We start from the raw sequence: 20526 nt of genomic DNA on the forward strand, positions 1-20526 counted from the left end.
AATAAAGACCAAAACCATGAAGTTTGATTTTGGTATGTCACTGTGGAAATCAGTATGTTGTGGAATCTACAGAGATGGCCTTCAGCCAAAGATAGTCTTTCAACCCAAGGCTGACTTCCAGTCATTCGTCACATTGTCAGCAGCAGAACTTCTCTGAAAAAACTTTCATGATGATTCATGATTTGCTTTGATCAGTTCCCCAGAAAAGTGAAAGAAATACATCTGCATTATGGTGTGTGAACAGATTTAGTTATTGTTGGCTATGTTTTTGCAGCATTGTGATTTGATGTATTGACATGACTTCCGTTCTTAACTATTACAGGTGCATCAGTCCGCTCAGAGGTGCCTGACTTTTATGGAGGTAAGACTAATACAACACAACTTCATCCAGTGTTTTAAAAAGCCTTTTTTCTCCTTTAAGAAATAGGGGGAAGTCACTACAACTTTAGAGGTGTAGTTGTTCTGGTTGTTCAGTCTTAGACCAAGAGATTAATCAAATCATTTCTTTCTGCTGGTTTCAGTGTCATTGTTTTGTTGAATAAACCCTATGCTGTACTTCTATATAACAAATCTGATTCAACTGCCCTTTTTTTTACTTTTGGGGACTGTCAGGATTGGCAGTGAAGGTAGGACCCAGACGCAGAACTTCAAATTAAAAAAAGGTTTATTCCAAAAAAAACAAGGAGCAAGAACAGACAGGGTGACTGAGCCAGATAATCAAAAATACTTAACTATGAAGACTATGAGGCAAAACCAGCCGTAACTTTCACGACTGTGGCATGAAGGGTAGGTGAGGATTCTGCAATGAGTGCAAGTGAACCTAGAAACTAAATACTGTGGGGAAGTGATCAGTGATGACGTGCAGCTGTGAACAGAAACAGGTGAGATGAGTGAACCTAACGTGACAGGGGAAAAGCATGACCTGGAACCTGAAAACATGATGAGAAAGAAAACATAAGAAACTGAAAACAAGACTATAAAAACATAAACTCTGACAGGGACCTGACTGAGCTGGAATCCAATTGTTCTTTAAATATAATGAATAGCTGAGTTACAGTTATTGACATTCCGACTATTCCCCTCAAATGAAGACCATGTTAGAAGAAAAACTGAAAGAGTGAAACAGGCTAGCAGGACAGCAACAAAATTTAAAGGCTTCTTTCCATCTTATCTTGCCTTGCAAAGAGCTATAATTTATTGTCAAGGTCATGGAGCATGACTGACAGATTCTCCAAGATTGTTTAAAGTTTTATTGCGCTCCAGTACAAGAGGATTATAGAAGCCGAACTATCAGGCAAGCAGATCAAACATTATACCCTTTGTGATAAAATACAGCCTTCTTTGGATTTAACAATTCAGCTCTTTGGAAACTGAGTTATTGATTAAGATTGCCACCATCTCCTGATTTAAACACACAGAGATTAAGCATTTGCACTCTGTCGTTTCATTTACTGAATACTTACAGATAACAGATAAATCTCTCAGATGGAAAAATGTTTTACTTACCTCCCCATTTGAAGGGGACTTACAATGCCTGTTTTAATGAGGTGACACAATTTCCTGAGACGTTAATGAAATGTCTGTGACACACTTTGGTCAAAATAGCACAGAGACACAGTAACCTTTTCAACCTCGTCTTAAAGGGGAACTCCGGTATTTTTAAACCTAGACCTTATTTCTGGCATGAAATACGTTTATCTACTCACCAAGAACAGTTTGGCAAAAGTCGGCGTCCTTCGGAAGCTATTTAGATAACTCGCGATCGGCGTATATCCATATAACGGACTGAACGGGGCAGGGACGATGCAGCCTCTAAATAAGGCATTATCTGTCTTTATTTCACCAACACTTTAAGACGAATGAATTAATGAACGTGTGCTTTTGCTCTGTTAGCTCATAGGTGCTGTTATGTGGCTACTTGCGGCTATAGGAGAGCTAACGGAGGGATTTCTACACAGGCACTCTACTGGGACCACTTCATCCACACGCCCCCCTGGAGCACAGTTTATTTACTCCTTGCTCTGTGACAGTCTGCCATCTTCACACAGAGTTTGCTACTGCTAGTTTTGTGCAATATAGCAGGGTATTTATCAAATTTTGACAACGTGAACGACGACTTTGAGTAAGATGGACGTTCTTACCGGAGTGAATGAGCTGTGCTGCAGCCATGCGTGTTGATGAAGTGGTCCCAGTAGACGTGTGTGTAGAATTCCGTTAGCTCTCCTATAGCTGCAAGTAGTTCTCTTTTCCGAGGTACAGCAAATGCTGCATGATTTTATGTCAAAGCAGGGGAGAGATAAAGATGCTGGATAATTCTGTTTCTCTTCAATTCAATTGATTTTTAAAAAAAAATTACGACTAGAGTCGTGGTAAGGTTAGCTGTTTGTGGCTCTCTGAATGACACAAATTAAAAAGTAGACCATCTCAAGCACAGAATACATGCTTTTTTGTTCATTATGTAACGCCCTTAAACATGTTTTACCTGTCTCATATAACTTGTCAAGATAGTAACTGTTTCCCCAAAATGTTGGGATTTCTTTAAGTTAGTTAGCTAAAACAATTGCAAATACTGCAAATGTGAACATTCTATATGCAAAAATGTAAAAACGATGTGTTACTCTTTCTTTCCAAAAATAGCTGTCCTTTGATATACACTCTTAGTTTACATGTTTAGTTTTTGACATATACTGAGATTTTAATTATTCGGGCTAACCTTTTTGGTGATTATGTTGATCAGGTCACAATTTCATTACAGTAGCAGTGCTTCCTGTGTGCATGAGGTATTTTTCATGTGTGTTATTCTGTGGGAAATCTGGTTTGTAAATTGGACAAAGACCGGCTTGCTAATTTGTTGCTTGGGAACAAGATTTGATGCTGCATGTTGATGGAGTGTGTAATGCTTTTTCTCGATAGTCTGTTTATTGTTGTTTCTTTTACCCATTCATTCACTAACACGACCCTAGATTATATTTTTCTGCAGAAATACCTCATCATAACATCGCCAGAGCTTTGCAAAAACTATTTTGATGCACTCCTCAGTCCTACACGCTGCAGGCTAAGGTCACACAGCTCAAAATAAAAGAGAAAATTCTACTTAGGCTTTATGATTTTGAAACCTGGGAAAATATGCAGTCACTGGTGGAGGCAGGATCAATGTCAAGCCCCTCAAAGGTCAAAACTTTGCATAGGCGTCCTTCCATTTACACTGCAAGAAACGTTTTTTCTTTTCTTTTTTTTCTTCTTCAAAGTGAACTGCTTATCCTCAGCTCACACAAATTGTTAATACACTCTGGTGTTAAAACATTTCTAAATCTCGCCTGATGTCTGTCTCTTTGGTATCAAGGGCTCACCCCTTAAAAGCTGGCTTTAAAATGAACAGCAGTTCAAAATATCCATATCAGCTTCTCAACTTTTAGCTGTGTAGCCATGTGGAACAAACTTAGATGACATTTTAAGGGCATTAAACTTGTTTGATACTGTACAGACAACGATACAGGGATTTAACACTTGTTATGGTCTTTACTATATAGCAAATACGTTTCAGATTAATGGCCTGTGAAAATCGCTGTAGTAGTTTGGGTCTCTTGTATCTCAACAAATGTTCTTGACAGCATTTGTTTTAGCACAGCTGGCATCACACTGAGTATCCAGTACATACCCCTACAAATAATTGGCCCTGCTGTGAGGTAGAATGATTAAGTAGCATTTCACATGGAATCTTAAAAAATAGATTATTCCCCCCGGCGACAATTTGGTTTGCTTCTATGACTTATTATGTGGCTCAGGGGCTTATGGGTAATTATTGCTATGCTGTGTTCATGGTGCCTCGAGCATACAATATGTTTTCTGTCCCACTTGGACACTCATGGTCATGCAAACAAACATTCTGCAGATGCAATAAAACATCACTGCAAATAATGTTCAAAGAGAGAGAATTACGGTTGGTTCTTCTTGGATTTTGGGTTATTACGTGAGTGCTTTAGACAGAAGTCAAAACAAGGATCAGAGATGCAACCAATGAAACATATCTAAAAGAAACATGTTCATCATTAAAACAAAAACATTAACAGGAGTGATTGACATTTAACATTATCAGGAATTCTGCCATTTCAAGAGAAAGTCATTATTATGCACCTAAAATTGTATTTAAACCTCAGTGGATACTGGATGTTTTGTTAGTAACCAGTGTTTGGTAGATAACAGGCTCCAAAAATAACAGACAATGATATTTCAATTTCAAATGAGAGTTTAAACTTACCTGTCGTCAAGCTGAATGGATTTTCTGTGTTTGATAATGAAGAAGAAGATCACTTTCAGCCCTGGAGACACGTTCTGACGACAGTGTGCGTGTCTGTGCGAGTACCTTTCTTTGCCCTTTGGTAAAGTCGTGGCTTTTGCTGAGAGTGACTGTCCGTCTTTGTGCGTTTGTCTGTGTGAGTAGGAGGAACCTCAATTGACTATTGTGTAAATAATTACTCGCCTGTTAAAAAGGTCAAAGCAGCGCATCTGCAGTCAGATGGTGCCAAGGGAGGAACCAGAGAATGGGTCTAATGCAGAGAAAGAGAACCTGTGAGCCTTACAGATTAGGAAAACAAATAATGAGACTGAAAGAGGAGTCAAAAAGAGATTTGCTGCAAAACATATCTGTTATTTTTGGAGAGAGAGTGGGAGGCTATCAGAGACGGAGTGACAATGTGAGATTTGAGTCTACAGCTATGCTAGTGCTTTTGTGAGGCTGTGACACAGTGGTGCTTTAGGCTAAAGGATCAAGTAATTGTGAATTCTTGTGCTCCTGCTGGTCCTATTTCTGAAGACTGGATGCGTCATCTGTGTCTTTTTTAGTAGGAATCTTGACACAATGTGAACGTCACAGAAGCGCAGTGTTTTTGTCGTTGCACCACCACATTCAATGAAAGCACTAAACAAGTGTTTTACCTATTTTTTTCATCAGGATTGCAGCTATTCATGCTAATATGGTCACAATGATAGTGCTGACATGCTGATGTTAAGAGGGTATGACCTTATAATGACAGTCATCATTGTCTTCATACTGTATGTTATGCAAACATTTGCTGAATGGTACTAAAACCACATTAAGAATATGATTTATTATTATTATTCCATTAATTCCCAAATGGATACTATACAGTTGCTGTATGGTAATGAATTATCTATGATTTGAATTAAATGCATAAACAAATAGATAATAAATAAAAAGAACAAGAACTGAACAGAAATTGTAAAGCTGTTGGCAGGAATGATGCGCTATATTGCCTCATATAGCTGAGGAAGCCTCTGGTTTAGGTTACTCTGTTGTTAGTTCAAGATCAGGTAATTGTTCTCACACTATGCCACAAAGCGTTCAAACAGCTTCCTGTGCCTTTCCAAAGCTGATGACGATGTAAATGTAACTGATTCTGCTGATTTTTGGTGATAGTCTAATTGACCTAGCGGCACTAGTCGCAAAACTTAAGGAATCGGGCAGTTAAAGTTATTACATTATAAATCAAGAGTTTTCTCCATCCAGTATTTCACTTTAAAATCCATATTTAAAACTGTGTTTCAGGATTCCTCCTCTGGGAACCCTTATATTCTGTTCAAAATGTTTGTGCCAGAACGGGACTATTTTTTAAAATTGTTCTTCTGTTAAGAAAAAAAATTATGTTTATGGTCAAGTTTAAAAAAAAAAAACAAGCATTAATCAGAATCCTTTGAATTCATAATGCAAATACATAATTCCAAAGCAACCGATCAAAACATCTAAAAACAGGCAATAATTCTCATTATGGCAAGATTTCCAGTGGAAACATCAGAAAATTCTGTCGGTTGCATTTGCTCGGAATCAGGAATTTCTGTACAGAATACTAGCTGCAATGTTTAAATCTAAATCAAAGTCAGGAACTGACTCACAGACATACTGCAGGTGTATGTAAAAACCTAGAGTTAAGAGTGCTTAGTGGTAAAGTAGTTGTGGACGTAAATCATGAAAATGTGAGGAGAGATGAGCTAAATGTGTCAGCAGAATACATGTCAGGGAGACGAAGGAGGGGCATAGGCAAGGCAGGGAGAGTTAGACACTGACTGAGGAAGTAAAACAAGGCACAGAGAATGCAAAAGGCCTTTATGTGTCTTTGGGCAATGTATGTGGCCTGCTTTAACTCCCCCTTCTACCATCTGTCACATCCCACATTACAGGGAAAGGATAGGAGCGGCACCAGTGCCCATCTCTCCGAGTTACACTCCAACTGCTATTTCAGCACTAAGCTGCAACCTCAGCAACTGCTCTCCACCAGGCTAACCAACATTTATATTTAATTTTTGTATGTAAGGAATTTATTTGACATGTAAGTGAGGCAGCGTCAGTTCAAAAGCAGAAAAGGGTCACTGTATTCCCTTTATTCTCCTCATCATTCACAGTCTTGTGTTTCTTTCCATCCCTGTTTTTTTCTTCACTCTTTTCTCTCTTCTCCCTTGTTCCCTGAACATAAATTCTCCCTTAATTTTCTTTCTATCAACCTCCCAACCACCTACTTTTAGAATGTTTGATTGCTCTTGCAACGAGCAGTAATTCAGAGTCCTTGGGATTTGCATCAATGTCAAGCTCTCTCTCATGGTTGGCTTCTGGAGTGTGAATGGGAGTTGATCGTGTCTCCTGCCATCTTAATTGCAGCCCTATGGTTGTGAACTTGTTCATGTGACTAAATGTCTTCCATCGGACTGTGTAGGATTACTAGTTTAAAAAAAAAAAATTCCTTTAGTTACTGACAGCAGAGTAAGATAAAAGTGCTTCTAGTTTGCTGGTGTCAAACTAGACAGTCAATTTAGCTTTTTTACTGTACAGACTCATGTGTTCAGCTCCGGGAATGTGTGTGATTTCGGCTTTATTATCTCATCGCTCTACATTTTTATATCTTGCTGCTTTTCTGGTAACTAATGGTAATGAGACTGTAGTTTCGGGTGGACGGATAATATAAATATAACTGCGTTTGGTTAAGATTTCCAAAGGTTGCTCATTCTGTCAATATGACATTTTCAGAGCGTGTGAATCCTAAGCATCAGCCTGGTTTAAAGGATTGAAGAGGAGGATGGTATCACTGTCTGAAAGAGCGAGCTTCTCCCCATTGAGGTGTCAGCTGTGTGCTCTTAAAACCCAGAGATGCTGGGGAATAACACACATCTGCACGCACATCCGCACACGCTTCGCATTTGGGATGCCACAGTCCCCTACGCACACGCTTGATCTTTGAGAATAATCAGGGTTTGGGAATATTCCGCCTCATTGCTTATTCATAGCCTGGCATTGTGTTTATGTCTTATTCATGCCACTGCTCGTGATGTCTGTCTGTTTTAATGAGTAATTTGGGATAATTGTAAGCGTGTCGATCATGTAGAAGGCAGATTGAAGCAAGACAGGCATTTTTTGTCAAGGTGAAATTTGCAAAGTGTGCATCTGCGTCACAGCGCTAAAGATGACGCAGGTTCAGAGAATTATGAAAAAGCTTTGGATTTTGCTAAGTCATTTCAGCTTCATTTCAGCTTTCAGGATGAGTACTAGCTCCAAACAATATAATGTCTACCAGCAACAGATAAATGTGCCACTAAGTAACCTGTAACCTGCTTGCAAGCCCGTCCCAGCTTGGTGTTATTAACCCTGCTCTACTTTATTTGTTGTCAGCAAATGAAGCCACAGGTTTCGGACCAGTGTTTGAGGAGCAGCCGGTGGATACCATCTACCCCGAGGAGTCAACCGAGGCCAAAATTACCATGAATTGCCGGGCTAGAGCCAATCCACCTGCCACATACAAGTAACATATGTTCCCACAAACCCAGCCTCATTCCCACACACTGCGCTTTCTGTGTGCCTCCCACCACTGACCCTGTTTGAGGAAGAGAAGGCCCTACTTTGATACACCTCTAAGATTTAGTATTTGTACATGACCATTATTTACAAATTTACAAGCCCTTCCCTAATATTTTTGTTGTTCTGAAATAATGTAAACAGCTAATTCTGTTTGCAGCACTTTCTATTTCTAGTCACCATTCAAATCCCCAAACTTGTCTCATGAGTTCTCGTTGCTGCAGCTATAGCACAAACGGCATTGAGACTGCACCATGTTTTTCAGCATTTTGCATGATCCTTTTCAATTTACTTGTAAATCTTTGAAAATGACTCACCCTGCATCCTCTAAATTGCTTGTGTTGTCAGAAAGCCCAGAATTAGATGTCAGAGGGGAAGGAATTAGCTTTGGTCAGAGCTTTCCACAGAGTGCTATGGAGGGTTCATCTATAATACAGTCAGTTCTACCGTGACATCAGTCATTGTACTTATATGAGTCAGTAATCGCTGTGTGTGTGGTGGTGGCAAATGCTTAACACTAGAAGGGCAAGTTTCTATGTCACTGCTCTAAAACATATCTAAAAAAGTAATGCTAGTGGTGCTTTTACGTAGCAAAGCATTTTTCAAAAAATGCAAATGGAAATGTAGTCAAAAACTGTTCTCCCGTTTCACTTATTATTAACTGCTTTCAGAATGTATCACTGTACTGACCACAGTTCTTTTTTTCAATGCAGATGGAAGCAGAACAACACAGAAATAGATTTGAATGAGGAGGACGGCCACTACAGCCTATCGGGAGGTAACTTGGTTATCAGCAACCCCATAAGAACCAAACATGTGGGAAAATACTCTTGTTTGGCTACCAACACGTACGGCACGGTCATCAGCCAAGAGGCCTCTGTCCAATTTGGATGTAAGTCTTCCAGATGGGAACCATCATTTACTGTAATGTAAGAGCCGCTGGAACAAATCAGAAGTGGGATGGAAGTACAACATGTGAACAGTCTAACCTTGTGATCATAGTACAGCTAATGTATTTTCTATGTAGAAATCCCACCTTATTTCAAGAGCAATTGTTGAATTTTATGCTCTATCGTTTTGTGTCACTTTTATGTAACTCACTGTATTTATAAGATTTCCTCAAATTCAAACTGTGACAGCTTCATCTCTCCCTTTGTCAGACCTCGATCTTTTCTCATCAGAGGAGAGACTGACAGTGAAAGTCAAAGAGGGTCAGGGGGCAGTCTTGCTCTGCGCTCCCCCACCACATTACCCAGGTACGGCATGTGATTGTCAAGTCTGCTTCTGCTGATGTGTCCTCACAAGATTATATTCTCTCATCATGTAGTAGCATTAGATAATTTGATTTCTGGCAAAATGGGCTTTGAGCATGCCCGTATCATGCCTCTGAGCTGAAAGAATTAGAAGATTTCATCTGCAAGGTCAATGGAATCTTGAATTATAAATCCCCTCAGCACCACATCATTGTTCTGTCTTTGTTTTGCATGTATTTAGAATACTCAGAGAGAGGAAGGCTCTCATCCAATCCCCTTGGCTGTTTCCAAAACTGTTGCTTTGTGTCCAGACTCTTGATTGATAGGCGGCTTTTTAACACGTCTCTTTTTGTGCAGCCAAGCTGTCATTTCGATGGATCCTCAATGAATTCCCCACCTTCATCCTGCCAGACAAGCGGCGATTTGTCTCCCAGATAACGGGCAACCTATATATCTCTAAGGTGGAATCGTCAGACAGAGGCAACTACTCCTGCATTGCGTCTAGCCCATCCATTTCCAAGAGTGTGTTTTCCAACTACATACCTCTCGAGCCTCAGGCTGAACGTTAGTATATCTGATCTCGTTACCTATTGCCTAGCTTTTTGACTCTCTTTTGTTTCTATTTTACAGCCAACGACTTGAAATTATCTTCATGAAAGTCCAAGTCTTAATATTAGTTGGTTTAACTATCTTAAACCAGTTTGATCACAATATAAAATGGTGATTCTTGCAGTGCATTTAAATGAAATCAGTAGAAAAGAGAAATATAAGAGAGAATGGAAGTATGTGTCTCTATGATAGCCATAAGTACAGAATGGGACCTCCAGCACCTTTCTCATGGACAAGCTCTACATTGATTTTTTTTCTCTTGTCTATGTTAATAGCAAACACGTTTAATCACAGTAGTTCTCTTTAAAAATCAGATTAAATCATGTCATTGTTATTGACCTTTGAAATTAAATTTGCTGGATGGATGTACCCCACAAGTAGACTGGAAAACTATTTGTTATGCTGAAAAGACAGCTGCCTGCAAGAAAACTACAGAGACGTAAATAGTAGCAGAAATGTTAAAAGAAAACTAGACTAATGTAGTTATACTTGGTCATTGGGGCTCATGTGTATTTTTGGAATACAGTTCAAGAGGCTTAAATACAGAAAAACGCTACTTTAGAATTTTTCTTGGAGGATTTTCTGGAGTCCATATTCTTTCCTTTTTTTTATGTTGTGTGTGCAGGTGTCCGTCACGGTGCCTGAATTCTAACTTGTTGATTTTCTGCACAGGTCCCACCAGGAAATACCTTGCTGATCTGAGAGTCAAGTTCCCAGACACCACTGCTTTGGTAGGACAGAATGTCACCCTGGAATGCTTTGCATTGGGGAAGTAAGTGTGAGAGATCATTGGTTACCTCAGTTTGTGTGAGTGTGGGGACAGTGTGGACTAAAAGGTTTTGTGAAAAGGCCATCCAGGCAGTGTTCTAAGTATCAGGTGCAATAAGATGAGTCTCAAGAGAAATTAAGTTTGAGAGGCTCTTCTGAGTTACTGCTGTTACTCAGAAGGTTGAGGGGTTGTCAGTCAAGAGGTTGTTGGCTCGATCCCCAATGTACAAGATACTGAACCCTACAGAGTCTTCCAATATGTTCTTGTTTGTAAGCTGCTTTAGATAAAATCGTCTGATTAAAGATGAAAATAAATATGTATCATCAGTTTGTAATGTAGTAAATTGACATTTCTGCAGCATAGACTGGTTGAAAGCTGAGCCGAATGATTCCTGAAGCATATTTCAGAATGATGACAAACTGAGTTCAGTGATACGTAAAAGTCAAGCCTGGCTTGTGTACTGTTTGTTTTATCTATGTCTGTCCTTCCCAGTCCAGTGCCTGAGATCCGATGGAGGAGGCTAGATGGAGAGATGCCACGCAATCACGAGGTGCGGATGGCAGGTGCTCAACTGAACCTGTACAATGTCCAGTTTGAGGACAGTGGCACCTATGGGTGTGACGCATTGAACGTGAGAGGAAAAGACCACCACACTGCGCGTGTGTCTGTGGAGGGTAAGAGGAATTTTAAATGTCATGTTGGTAAAAAAAACACGTGCAAAAAGTGTGAGTTTATCTACTGAATTACTTCTCCAGGAGACTTGCTTCGTGTGCCCTTTGTCAGGAGGCGCTCTTGTTAGTACTAAGCTTTTAGATTTAGCCCACATGCCTTCGGTATCACTCTGTGTATCTTTCAGCAGCTTTGGCATTTTTTTACATTCTTCTCGACTCTCACTTTCTTCATTGCAGCTTATCCTGAGTGGGTGGAGCGCATCAGCAGCACAGAGAAAGACCTCCATAGTGACTACAATATGTCCTGCATAGCCAGTGGGAAACCTAAACCACAAATCCGCTGGCTGAAAAATGGGAAACCGGTAAAAAATTGAGCTCATAAATCTTTGCTGTTCGAAACAGTTTCTGGTATTGTTGGGTAGCTCTGTAAGGTCTCCTACCTCTTCAACATGCAGCCACGTGTTGTCACTGGGGCTCAGCAGGGACAGGAAGCTGGCACTGTGGGTACACATTATAATAGGAGAAAGTACCTGTTGTTGTTCAGCCGTTGCCAGCATGCGTTGTGTAACGTTCCCTAGGAACAACTGTCATGAGGTCTGAAATACCCCTGAGAGCAGCAACTAGTGAAAGCAAAGTGGGGGAGGTTGTGAGATCTGTCATTCTGCACTAATGAAATTCTCACCCAATTAAATGAACTGTCATAGTTGTTATTGCTATCGCTATAAATGTCAGCAGTTATTAGTTTTAATTTAGGTCCTTTACTGTGTAATATAATTTTAAAGTGTATGAAATAAAGAATTAAGATGTTTTTAACGATGCATAAATAACAACTTTATTTTCTGCAGATTGACAGAAAAGAGATGAGTTTCAGAAAGTTGACATTTGATGATTCAGGGATGTACCAGTGCATAGCAGAGAATCACCATGGGGTTATTTATGCCAACGCAGAGCTGCGTGTGTTTGGTGAGTCAAACTTTGGCTATAGCTGCAGCACAAAAGCCTGTGCTTGTTATATAAGGGTCATGTTTTAAACTGACTAATTGTAGCTTATTAGGACATACTGCACTAACTCCTGCAGTTAATGCATAATCACTCAGTTTATGATGTATAACTCACTCACTGTCACTCTTCAGCCTGCGCCCCCACGTTTGAACACAACCCAGTAAAGCACGTATGGGCAGCTAAAAATGGCCGGGTTGTGATAGAATGTCGACCCAAAGCGGCCCCAAAGCCTACCTTCTATTGGAGCAAAGACACTGAGCTGCTCTCCAACTTCAGCAGGTGAGCCGTCTCTTAATAAGATCTGTGGTTTCTATAGGATTTTTAGTCATTCATCGAGTCTAGTTTTTCAGGGTTGAGTTTTCCTTTCTTGTTTATAATGCCAATATTCATCAACCACCTACAATTACAATCACTGTGAGACACATCTGGGTCACAAGGAATAGCGTCTGTCATTCTGCTTTGAAGGGGAACTAAAGTTTCAACACAAATACTACACTGTTGATTTGGGGGATCTAATTAAATTTTAGATTTATGTGCCAGAGAAGTCTTTAATGTTGTTGTTTTTGGTTGCTGAGAAGAGCTTCGCTGTCTGTCAGTGGCTGACATTAGGCTTATTTTGAAGATCAGTGTGAACAAACCTGCCTGGTCTTCCTCACTGACAAAACAAGCCTTAACGAAGAGCTCTTAAACCCCCAACACATTTCTACACAACCCCAATCCCCAACAGTGGCACTCACAATACAGCAGGAGGCAATTTACTATGCAGCATATGCACCCTATTTCTCTCTATGGCTACTGTCTGTTCCAGAAAGGGTTTGAAGTGGTGATGGGGCAGCTGGTGTGCTATTTGTCATGCATGAGTCTTAAATGTGCAGAAAAATTAATCAAACATTATTGCCTCTGGTGAAAATTAATGTTGCTTCTTGCTTACTAGTTTTAAGCTCATGCAGTTCTATTTCTAAGACAAACATATACCCATTAGGGAACTGGCTGATATTCACAGTACTTTCATCCTTTTTCATCATCCACATGTCCATTGGATAACAAACACTGAACTTTTGACCTTTGATATATGTGCTGAATGTTTTATGTCATGAGGCTCATTCTCCACAGTGTGTGTGAAGAAATAATTCTGGTTCCTCCTCAGGATATTCATCTGGGAAGACGGGAGTTTGGAGATACGCAATGTGAAGCAATCAGATCAAGGAAGATACACCTGCTTTGCAGAGAATGACGGGGGCAAGGCCAATAGCACAGGCTACCTGTCGGTCACAGGCAAGTTCTAGCTAAAGATCAACGTTGATTTAATAGTTCTTTTTATATTTCTGATGTTTCCTGCAGAGCTGATGTTGCTTTGATATATCAACATTAACTGGTAATCATTCTTGTGTTTCAACCTCGAAATGTCTACTGTTCTTGAATTATGAACCTCAGAGTAAAGTGACAGTATACCAACAATATACAGTTGGCTATTCAGTCATTTCCTCAAGGGCATGTGTGAAGGGTTCCTTTGATCCAATGTGATGAGACAAGGTCTTAGCTGTCACACTGTTCAGTGGAAAAAAGAGGAAAAGGCTTGTGTTTGAGATCAGTTGAGATAGTTGATTTTGGAAACAAATGATAACACAGTTATAGTATTCAATCTTTCTCTTTTAATTGTATGCTGTCCTAGCTGTCAAGCATTCAGGTTTTCAAAGTTGGTCTGTGGTAGTGCTGAGTGCACAGCTCTTTTCTGCCCTCCTCTGGACAATTGTATGTATTGAACAGTTTTTTTTTTATTCCAGTTTACAGTTGCTGCTCAAGACACTTTTTTTTTTAAACATAACTGATATGCTTTTCTTTGCCTTATATGACCAAATGCTTTATGATCTGACTGGTTTCAGCAACAGAATGAATCATTTGTCTCATTTTTTCCTCAGAGTCCACAAAGATCACCTTGGCACCGTCCAACTCTGATGTCAAAGTCGGGGAGAACGCCTGGATGCAGTGCTCCGCATCACGTGACCCTTCGCTAGACATCACCTTCATCTGGTCCCTGGATGGACGAGTCATTGATTTGCACAAAGACAGCCAGCATTATGAACGCAGCCCAGTGAGACATCATCTTGGTCAATTCATTTATTTAATTTCAAGAGATTTGGGCATGAATGGGTAACTTTAGCCTAATCTGAAGTTCGTCCACACCAAATGATATTAAAAGTCAGGCTGATGTTAATGCTGCTTTCATTGGAATACCTGAAATGGAAAAGCACAGTCTGAGTTAAATGGGCATGGCTATAAAATTAATCTTGCATTCCTTCCCTGACTGGAATAGTGCGTTATCTATCAGTTTAATAGCAATTTCCGTTACTGTTCGTTTTTGTTGACATGACCTTCCCTCTCTGAAAGAGCTGCTCTCACCATAAGCATGTGGTTTCTCATTTGTCAGTCTGCCTACTTAGCAACCACCATATTATGACTGTGATTGATGATACCCCACTTAAGAGTGAAAGGATTTTCCCCTTGTAAAACCGGCGTTTGGTTTCACCTCTGTTTGTGTGGTATTAGCAAAGCTCTTCAGCAGCGACTTCAGTGCATTAAAGTATTTTTTGATTATTTTTTCTTGTGATGTTTTCTCTTCCTACAGAGAGAATGTTGATCTGATATTACTTCATAGGAAAAGAGTTTCTGTCCTAAATTGATCACTCCAGTAGTTTTAGCAATGATATCTAATTTCCCCTATGTTGAGATGAGTTTCAGAATGAATGAGAAAATGATAACATTTGTCAACTAGTGATCTCATGATATATTGCTCAGGCTGTAATTAAGTCTCCCCTCTTATGTTGTTTTGTGCAGAATGGAAGCTCATATGGTGAGTTGCTGATTAAGAATGTTCAGCTGAAACATGCTGGACGCTACACCTGCACCGCACAGACACCGGTTGACAACGTCACTGCCTCTGCCCACCTGGTTGTCAGGGGTGAGTCGTGTGCCATGTATGTAAGGTATCTTCAAGTCCCTGAAAACAATTAGCATCACCACATTAACACTATTTTCTTTCGATCAGTAGTCTTGGTTACATAACTGTTTTTCTGTGTCCATCATTCCCTTTATCCAAAATAGTTTTAAAGTCCTTGCTGCAGAAAAATATCCCCACTGCTATCATCACGTTTTTAGTGTAGGAATGTTGATATTGAATTTATAATTGAGGCCAAACTGTGCAGTCTTTCTAACATGAAATTTGGAGAATTTGCCACCTATTGTTAGAGAGTTGTTCAGGTGCCTTTTGGCATATTCCCGGTGGGCTGTCTTAGTGTAAGATGGTTCCGAAGGTCATCCTTATGTAAGGACACAACAAAGGACCTCTGGATCTCATGGTCAGCATTGGATTTTTGGTTACTTATGTGACTGGGCAGCCAAATATAGGAAGTTCTTTGGTTGTTCAAAACTTCTTCCTTTTATGGAGGCTGAGCACTTGAAAAGCAGCAGAAATGTTGTTGTTTCCCCCCCTTATCACAGTGTGTGTGGTTGAGGGACCAAAGACAGGCTCCCAGAAGTTGGTAAGTGAAGCAATGTAATAAACTTTATGATACAAACCAAAATCACTGCGACTGAATGCATCATCAAACAATGATAAGGAACAAAAGAAACCTGGTGATGTGAACGGTATACTCCAACGAGTATAATGATTAATAGGATGCAGGTGGGGCAATCAGTGACTATCCAGGTGTGAAGAATAGACAGGAAGCAAAACTGATCAGAATGCACAAAGAAGACATTTGATTAAAATAAATAAATAAAACAGGAAGTTAAGTGTGTAATATATGGCAAGGAAACAGAGAACATTACAATAACCTGGAAACCACGACATCCTCAGAACTGTGGCTTGACACAATTTTGTCTCAAAGGTTCTCTCCACCTCATGGCTTGATTTTCACTCTGACATACACCATTAACTGTGACCCTAATATATAAACAAGTGTGTGTCTGTTGTGTGTACATCCCAAGGGCCATACTTATGTTCTGTTTCAAAACAAAGGGTCTGACTACTTATTTAAATGGGCTAGATCAGTCTTTTATTTTTAGCAAATTAACGAAACTCCAAGAGTTGTTTTCTGTTTTTTTTTCCATGTGGAGAAATGTGCGCAGGAAAAAAACTTCTCGACAGCTGTTGAATTGTTGCTGCATCTGTCAGATCTGACAGATTTAAGTGGTTTTTAAACAAAATTGCAGAATGATGTTTGAGCTTAACTCTTGATCAATAATATCTAAAGATTGTAGCAGATATTTGAATTATAATTGCTTTATTTTACCTCAGATTGGAACTAGCACAGACGTTAAATCTAAGGAGCATATTAAACTGCCAGTAGGACAAAACAATTCCACAGTTAATCAATCATATGATTCTAAACCACTCATTAAAGGGATCCTAAGCTGTAATTGCTATGTCCAGATTGAAGGTACATGTGTGTTCTGAAAGAAGATAAAGAGACATACTGGTACAGCACAAGTCCTGTGTGTTCTACAGTGAATGTTTGAAGAGAAGTAAATCTCCTCAGAGTAACCAGAGCGTAACCTTTTTTGCCATGTGAAAGAAAAAAAAAAAACTTTGAGGGAAAGTGCTGGGAAAAGCTTTAGTAGAAAATGCCTTTTGTCTTCAAGTATAATGCAGAGAAAACTGATGCCAAAATGATTGCTTGTGCTTATAGCCTTTTAGTGCATCCACAAAGTAGTGAAGTCCATTCATTCATTACATAGTTTTTGTTGTAAGTCGGAACATTTGGGCGTATTCATCCAGGAAACATGTTATAACCACTCAGGAAAGGAGCAAGGACTTTGTAGCACTCAGGAAAATATACAGTTATTTTGTTTGTTAGGAGTTTTGATAACAAGCTGTTGCTGGGGTTGCACAGTGGCTGATTTAACTAAATGGAACAAGCAGAGCTATGTCAGTAAGACATGTTTGTGGATAGTGCTGGCTTCCATCTGTCTTCATTATAAGTGAATACCATGTGATGGGTGTATCATGAATCATAGATTTCTATCACTCCACAGTATTTTGATACGGACAGCTGCTGATTTCAGTGCTAGATATCAATACACACAAAGTAAACACTGCCACTCTTCGGCAGCACTGTGTCTCTGATGTAGTTCAGCTTTTGGGTGGTTTATCCGGCTTTACTTTCACTGTCCACACCCTGATGACCGAGGGCTTGCCTTACAGCCCCCTCCCCAGGCCATGAAACAGGCTCAGTGTCGGCGGACAAAGGATCTCTTCAGATAGGCACCCAGGAATTCTAGCAGCAGTCTGGTTGCCAGTGATCCCTGCTGTGTCCTGGGTGTGCTGCCGCTGCCGCTGCTTTCAGAGCAGGTGTTGACAGATAGCCAGGTGGATGCACAGCAGCTGAGTGTGACGTTTCCCAAAGTGTAACCAAAGCACACGTCCGTCCAGGAGTTCTCCTAATGGAGTACCAAATGCCAGTAGCCCTGGGCAAAACAAGGGAGAGATGAAAGACAGCCATTTATCACGACAGATGAGGAAATAGATCTGCGTCAGGAGATTGCCTAAGCCGAAAACACAGCTCTGCACCTGTAGCTTGTTGTTAGTAGAGATAGGGAGAGAAGTTGTTTTTGTATGTTGTGTGAGTGCTTTTTGTAGTTAGTGTAAAGTTACAGGCTTGCCTGGAGCAGTGTTAAATTGTGGCTGTGTTGATTTGAGTATCTGTGAATTAGGAAATTATTCATGGATTTCATTGAAATTTGGGATACAGTAGACATACATATAGAATAATGTTCAATATTTCATTTGTTATACTGAATTGGAAATTGCTCTTTCTCTGTGTCTAACGGTCTAATGCTCTTGCTCATGATTTGGAAAAAGGGAATTTTGCCTGATTTCTGAGGCTGTGGGTTGGGATGGCCAACCCTGACACAGTCTGGATTTTCTATTAAGCCATTTTTCAGTTGCAACAGAAGAATCACAAGGAGCACGAGGACCAAAAGAAACACTGGATTCACAAATCTGTGATTAAGCTTAACTTCATATGTGTCATTAATCAGTAAGCTCTCACGCCTTAATGTCTTAGTGTCTTTTAAAGAAGACACTAAAAGAGAGAGTGTAAGGGTTGTGATATACTGTGGCTCAAATGCATCGACCTAAGTCTTTTTTTTTTATATTGATGCTTAAGTGTAAAGTCATTAAACCACTGTTGGCCTCTGCCAAGAATTTGCCCTCGATCTTGAAGCTCTTCCAAATACATCCCTCACTCTGGCTCTCTGTCGACAATTTGAGCACAAGTATGAAGCGTAGTGTAGCTTGAAGGACAAGACAAAGTGGCCTTCTAAAAACGTGAACTGAAGTGTTACTTCACTCTGCTCAAACCTGTCACCACATCTGCGTTCTTCATCTACTGAATAACACTCAAAGCTTGTCTGTTAATCTTGTCCTTATCCCAGGTCCCCCTGGGGCCCCAGGTGGGGTGCGAATAACAAACAAAACTGACAAGAGCGTGACGTTGCAGTGGAGCCGTGGAGCAGATAACCACAGCCCGATCTCCAAATATACCATCCAGTACAGAGACCAGTTCTTGAAAGACGTCTGGAAGAATGCTACTACATGTAAGAACTCCAATATTATAGCTGATGAAATATAAACTGCTACTTTAATGCAGAGCTGCGACTGCCACACAGTGATACAGGAGCCCTGCATGCTGGTTAGTGTCGAGGATATAATTGTACCCCAGTGCCTGCAACTGTAACAAGTTTGAAATAGAACTTCATGGTTGCTGAAGGATATTTTTTTTTAATAATGGAACAACGCAACCTGTGCTCTGTAATTTCATACTGTACTATAACCCTTTTATGTGCGTTTACCACAAGCTCCTGCTGATGTTGAGGGGAATTCAGAGGCAGCCACAGTGGTGAACTTGTTCCCCTGGACAGAATATGAATTTAGGGTCATTGCCACCAACACTCTTGGGACTGGAGAGCCAAGCAGCCCATCACCGACAGACAGAACCTTGGACTCAGGTAAGACTGTCCCGACTTTGAACCTGCATACTGTGTACTTACTGTATAGTATAATATAAAACAGAGAAGCACAGTAATTGTAAAGGTCATGAAACAGAAGGAAAATAAACGTGGTGCTACAGTCCAGCTTTCCATTCTGTTATTTATACATCGTCATTCTATTTTTTTCTCTGTTTACTTGTCTTAAGTATCGCTGTAGAAATGAGTCAGCAGAATTTGCATCGTGCTGTGCTTCTCAGAACAGGACCATGCTGCCAAACTCACCACACAAACCACTACAAATGAGCACTTTGGTGAAACTGTATGCAGAAATTTAATTATGAAATGTGAATCACAGACCTACAGTAACCTCTCTTGGAAAAATAATCATCAATTGAAAGTGAGCTCCTTAACTGGAGGCAAATACAGGAGAACCTGTCCCTCTCTGTCTCTCCGGCTGGAGAGTTTCCCACATGCACATTAAGGTGTTGAGTTTGGCGCAGAAGAAGACACCGATACTCTGTTTGCAGAGGAAGGATGTTTCGGTTGCATAGCCACGGCTAGGTTACAGCCTCTGTGGCTTGGCTGTGTTTGTGTGGATACGTAGCATGTGGGCTCAGAGTTTTGCCGTTGCTGTCTCATTGTAGTTCCTGTGGTGGCGCCCTCAGATGTTGGCGGGGGTGGAGGGGCCAGCAGAGAACTGACCATCACATGGACGGTAAGTTGGGACTTTCCACTGAGAAAGATTACAAGTGCACATAAAAGCTGACAAGAAGTAGTTCAGTTTTGTAGGCTGATTTGTGATGATGACACATTCATGTGACGGCACACAGAAATAAATGGAGTGCATAGCCACATGCACCTAGTATTTCAAATTCTAAATAACAGTGTTTAAGCAAAAACATTTTTTGAGTGTCGTTTTTTTTGCAAATACTGTCAAAATTTAAATTGATCTATGAATATGTCCGGCTGAGAGGAGACTGTACCAACTGGAAGGGCACTTAGGGAGCGCGTCCTTGGCGAAAACAATTGGCAAATTTCAAGATGTAAGACACGTTTCATTATTCAATTATTTCAAAGGAAATGTTCCAGACCCACTGTCTGTGCTGCCTCTGCTACTTCACTTTGGTGGCAAACTGGGAGTGAGCCCAAAGTTTTGTTGTTGTTGCAGACTAAGACAGATGATTTTTACGAAGTCTAAACGGCCTTAACCTTTGTGTCTTGCTTTGCAATTTAGTGTAAAATCCAAAAATTCAGCCAAACACCACCTCAGAGATGCTCGAGATGCAAACTCAAGAAGGTTTTTAGAATTAATTTAATTGATTTTTGTAATACACAAATCATTAGTGGCTTCTTCTGCTTGGAATTCAAGAAGGC

The 20526-nt window shown here is 40.2% G+C and overlaps 1 protein-coding gene across 1 annotated transcript in view; it reads left to right on the forward strand.

The window, feature by feature from the left end:
- The window catches only part of cntn1a (contactin 1a), a 66190-nt gene that overhangs the window by 37829 nt on the left and 7835 nt on the right, over positions 1-20526 (forward strand). The window contains exons 3-18 of the mRNA XM_072386193.1: positions 323-361; positions 7676-7805; positions 8572-8750; positions 9019-9114; positions 9469-9675; positions 10393-10492; positions 10982-11163; positions 11398-11522; positions 12006-12123; positions 12294-12441; positions 13310-13437; positions 14082-14254; positions 14998-15121; positions 18598-18759; positions 19021-19170; positions 19797-19867. Coding sequence (XP_072242294.1) covers positions 323-361; positions 7676-7805; positions 8572-8750; positions 9019-9114; positions 9469-9675; positions 10393-10492; positions 10982-11163; positions 11398-11522; positions 12006-12123; positions 12294-12441; positions 13310-13437; positions 14082-14254; positions 14998-15121; positions 18598-18759; positions 19021-19170; positions 19797-19867 — 2132 coding nt within the window. The remainder of the gene's footprint in view (positions 1-322; positions 362-7675; positions 7806-8571; positions 8751-9018; positions 9115-9468; positions 9676-10392; positions 10493-10981; positions 11164-11397; positions 11523-12005; positions 12124-12293; positions 12442-13309; positions 13438-14081; positions 14255-14997; positions 15122-18597; positions 18760-19020; positions 19171-19796; positions 19868-20526) is intronic.

The sequence above is a fragment of the Leuresthes tenuis genome, unplaced genomic scaffold (assembly GCF_036924035.1).
Source record: "Leuresthes tenuis unplaced genomic scaffold, fLeuTen1.0.hap1 SCAF_5, whole genome shotgun sequence".
Classification (NCBI taxonomy): Eukaryota; Metazoa; Chordata; class Actinopteri; order Atheriniformes; family Atherinopsidae; genus Leuresthes; species Leuresthes tenuis.